Source organism: Trachymyrmex septentrionalis, unplaced genomic scaffold, assembly GCF_001594115.1.
Source record: "Trachymyrmex septentrionalis isolate Tsep2-gDNA-1 unplaced genomic scaffold, Tsep1.0 scaffold20, whole genome shotgun sequence".
Lineage (NCBI taxonomy): Eukaryota > Metazoa > Arthropoda > Insecta > Hymenoptera > Formicidae > Trachymyrmex > Trachymyrmex septentrionalis.
In genome coordinates, this window is record NW_017305180.1 from 3,401,369 (window position 1) to 3,405,990 (window position 4,622).

General features: G+C 39.2%; 1 protein-coding gene across 1 annotated transcript in view; it reads right to left on the minus strand.

Annotated features, from left to right (window-relative positions):
• LOC108747672 (muscleblind-like protein 1) overlaps nucleotides 1–4,606 on the minus strand; it is a 12,325-nt gene extending 7,719 nt beyond the window's left edge. The window contains exon 1 of the mRNA XM_018485295.1: nucleotides 3,842–4,606. Within this exon, the coding sequence (XP_018340797.1) occupies nucleotides 3,842–4,156 (315 nt within the window). The 5' untranslated portion in view covers nucleotides 4,157–4,606. The remainder of the gene's footprint in view (nucleotides 1–3,841) is intronic.
• Nucleotides 4,607–4,622: the final 16 nt, after the last annotated feature.

Here is a 4,622-nt window from a genome sequence, read left to right on the forward strand (position 1 = left end):
TATTACCCATTGGCAAAAGATGTATGCATATTATATGTACACACACACACGGAAACACACACGTACACTCGTATCTAGAAGAATTATTCGTATATCCGAAATATATATAAGAGACAAATGCAGCAAATAGATTAAACATCAAATTCCAGAGTACGGTTTTCGTGTTAGCAAAACGTTAGGTCAAAGCATTAACAACCTACCAGACAGATATACGAAAAAAATAAATTTATAAAAAAATAATTAAAGAAATAAAGTATAATCACGCGAAAGTATACCATAGGCTCACCATAGAAGCGTGCAAAATATATGAAAATGTATCACGAAAAATGTAACGCCAATAAATTATTTCCACCATATAATTCTCGACAAAAAAGATTATCCTGCGTACTTGTAATAATCATGATAATAATAACGAAGTTAACAAAAGTTAAAGAGATATCTTAAACATAACAGGTAATAAGAATAATAACATAGTCATAATAGCATTAATAGGCAACAATATAATAATAATCGTAATAATAACGCTAGTAATATATAAGTGGGTTTAACCATAATATTAACCATTATAATTATAATAAACATATTCTTGCAATTGCATAAGAGATAACTCGCTACGAACACAGAGTCTGGTCATGCAAATAATGGCCCGGGAGAAGGGGGATCGTTGCTTGGGTGATCATCGGTGTTACTCGAAAAGTCGGCCAAATACCAAGGTGTGATTAAATGATCGAATCTCTGTCTCTCGCGACGGAGTGATGACGACGACGAGCGCGGCCGTGTATCAGCAATGATAATACAGTGTCATCACCCAAGCGTTAATGTGCTGCCAAAAGCCAACCTCACCGTCGATCTGGTTCGCGTGCGTGAATTACAGGACTGAAACACACACATCCACTCACTACTGAAGCTACGGAAGAAAAGAGTCCTCCGGGTGATCCACGCTAGCGAACCAAAGTGACAAGAGCGGCTGCAGTGGCGAGAAGGGGGGGGGGGGAGATTGGATAATCAGCGGTTATCGGCAATATCGTATAATATGGATGTGGGATGTCGTAAGCCGTCAAATTAATAATATTCTACTGCAAATAAGTTCAACACACTATGTCAACTGCGACTCCGCAACCATAACGACAGAGCTAGCCAAAAAATATGGGTAAGAAACTATTGTTCGATAGAGATGCGCAGCGATCGGGTAGGTCCGATCAGTTTTCCGTGCGCAGGGAAAGCTTTGTCATAATGGAAAATGATTACTGGTTTCGAATAACGGTCAGACGTAAAGCTCGCACGCGCTTCTTTATTCCATGCCCATGTATACTATTTTCTGTGCCTCACAGTCGGAAGTTAATTGCGTCGAAAGCAATCAGTGTGCAAGCGTAATAGACACGTTTTTTGACCAAGTAAGCGGAAATGAGCGATTCAACTGAAAGCTGCGTGTATTTCTGTTCTAATTGTAAGTCATGACAAAGATTTTAATCTCTCAAATCGATCGAGATCGATCTTTAAAGGCAATATCCGTCCTTTACACAAATTCTCTTCACATCGGTTCGTTTCGATTCTTTGCATAACTTTTCGCGGCTATATGCTAATTCGGAAGGCAAGAGCACATACACATTACTCGTAAACATCCTAAATGGAAGAGTAGTGTTATACGTCAATGTCCCGTCAATGTTCCGTCGCAAAAGTCAGCCCTTTGGATCTACATGTCGTAAATCACGCCATTGTCATTGCCCAATGAAAATGCAGACAGCTCCGACAAAATAATCTGCCAATTTCTTCCAAATTCGGAACATTTTGATACATCAAATAATTATAAAGTCGGCGAACTTTTGTGCACACGTGCGACACATTTTAATTTCGCGGACATTGCGGAAAATATTACGAATTTCGTGTGTATATCATCGCGATGCATGCGATACTGACCGGAAGATACGAGTTATCTTATAACTGTACCCTTTAAAAACAAAAGATGGATCATAATTGCTAATGCTCTTGTTTAATGTGACTGGCTTAAGCTGGGTTGTTCCACCTTTCGATAAACTTCAGCTTACTGTCTTACTTTCTTATTCTCTTATGCTCTTTTTTCTGTTTTGTTTATCCAATATGTAAATTATCACATAGTTTATCTGAAGATGGAACAACCAGTTCTTAGTTGGACAATTTTTACTCTGAAACAATAAGAATGCTTGATATTAAAATTGAAGTGTAGACTTTTCACAATCCTCTTAAAAATCTCTTGACACAAGAAGATGTGATATGTGTATAAATATGAATTATTTTATAGTATTATTGTTTTAATTATTGTGTACAATATATTTCATATTGCAAAATAATTTGCAGAACACGTATATAAAGTAATCACGATTCTTAGTTTAAAAAAAAAATATCAGGAAATAAATTTAATTTTTTTAATAGATTTATTATGACTTAACACTTTTTCGTCCAACTTTTAGGTACTTTGAACATCGAACGAAAACAAATGTTTAATATATCGCTGAAATAAATATCATCCAACTGTGCAAAGCAATTTAGAAAAAAAGTGTGTTTAACAAGATTAGCCAAAAAATTCATAATTCCCACATATCGTTGACAAGTTTGTGTAGAACTCAGAATGTATTGCATGCCCTCTGGTTTCTCGATATACACGCGCTCCCTGAAGTTTTGTAATATTAATGAGCATGCAGTATACACGGCGCGCGCGCGCGCCCGATAGAGACACGTAACAGCTGTCCATAACGTAATTGCTACTTGCGGTAAGATGCACTGCGAGAGAAAAAATAAACAAATAGATATTGAAGCGTACAAGGATGGAAGTTGCTCTTAGACGTAGCATATTAGATTCAGTCGTAACGAATACAAAGAAATGTTTAAAAGACATCCCGACAATATCCTCATCCACAAATAACGCGCAACGTTAATCAGACAAGCGGTTCAAGACAATGGCATGATAGATATATAATAATATGTATATGTATAATATATAGATACATGGCAAACCGTTTAATGGCAAAAGTACTAATCATACTAATTACTGTATAAGAAGCGTGCATCTCTTTCTTCGTGAATAGGTACGTTCGTGTGTGCACGTTGTTTACATGTATGAGTGTGTATGTCTGTCTGTATGTTTATGTGAGGGGGGGGGGGCGGATCAAAAGGGGACAGAGGTGACGACAACGCTTTCGAAATAGCATAATAATAATTATTGGTATAATAATAATAGACAAACACCAGATAAGGCAGTGGTTATTCGCAGTTATAGTTGCGGTGAGCAGTCGTGAGGGAGATGCCCCCGAAAGCTACGTGTTAGCCAAGGTTACCGAGAGATGCGGATTATAACGTTTCGCTCTTCGAACTAAAAAAAAAGTGTAAACGTCAAGTTTCCTGCTGCCCAAGCAGTACACGAGTAAAAGAAAAGCTGTTCGTTTATCGAGCGATATCCGCGATAACATCCTTTTCCCTCGTAACCTTGAAGGTTAGCAGCAATTAAAGTTCGAGCTTGCATCAGAGCGCGTATTATCCATATTTTTCAAATCCGAAGAACACCCCACAAGATCGATCTAGACAGAAGGAGACGAACGTTGTAACGCCACGTACGAAATTCATCGTTCGCGCAATGTTATGCAGAACAATGCGTAAACGAGGAAAGATTCCCTGAAGATTCGAATAGGTGAAAAATTCCATTTGTGTCTTCACTATTACGATCTTCAGGGATCGTTGCATGCCGAGCAGAGGAGTCAGCATGACGAGTACGCACATGCACGCTAAAACTTCTCTCATTGCCCGAATATCGGCGCTTATGATGCAAATTCGAGACCGGATAAAAAACTGGTTACAATAATGAGTCTACCTGTCCGCAGCTGTCTGTGTAGACGACACAGTGAGCGTTTTGAGGGACCGTTTGGGCCCCGACAGTGGCTAAGGCTGCTAAGGCGATCCACATGCAGCAAACGAGGCAGTGTTCGTACGGTATATTTTTTTCAAGTATCGGTAGTTTTTTTTGGTGGTCATTCATTACCACACAGTCGGTTGAATTCGGTGGAGAAGGCACCAGATCAAAGGAGACACGCGTGGAGCGTGTCCTCGGAGCATCCAGGTACATGTACGACAGTGAGATCGAATTCGTTTTATCGTTCAGTTCCAAAAAATATTTTATACGTGTCATTCATTTAATTTTGAGTTATTATTATTATTATTTTTTTTTTTTAATTAAGCACTCCACGAAGGAACATGATGAGTCGTCGGTTAAATTGCAGCCGCAGCCGTTCGTCGTTTCCCGATAAACGCGCCGGTGACGCGAGTAACGAGTGAAAAGGCGCGCGAGAAAAATGAAAGCGTAAATTACGGAAAACGAAAGTGTAAATCGTCGGCTTGCCGTCGCGCCCGTCGTTTTATTTATTTAATTTATTTTTATTTATTTATTTTTTTTTTTTCGAGTTCGTTCACACGCATGGTCGTGCGAACGAGAAGATTTCGGCGCGTTGGTTGCCACGCGTATTGGAGCGCGCGAGAACGTCCACGTGTATTCGGGCGCGCAATATTATACACATATTAAATTCGATGAACGACGGATGCATGTACCAGGGTGTGCCGCACAGACATTAATTCCGATTTTGTCCACGGGGACATCG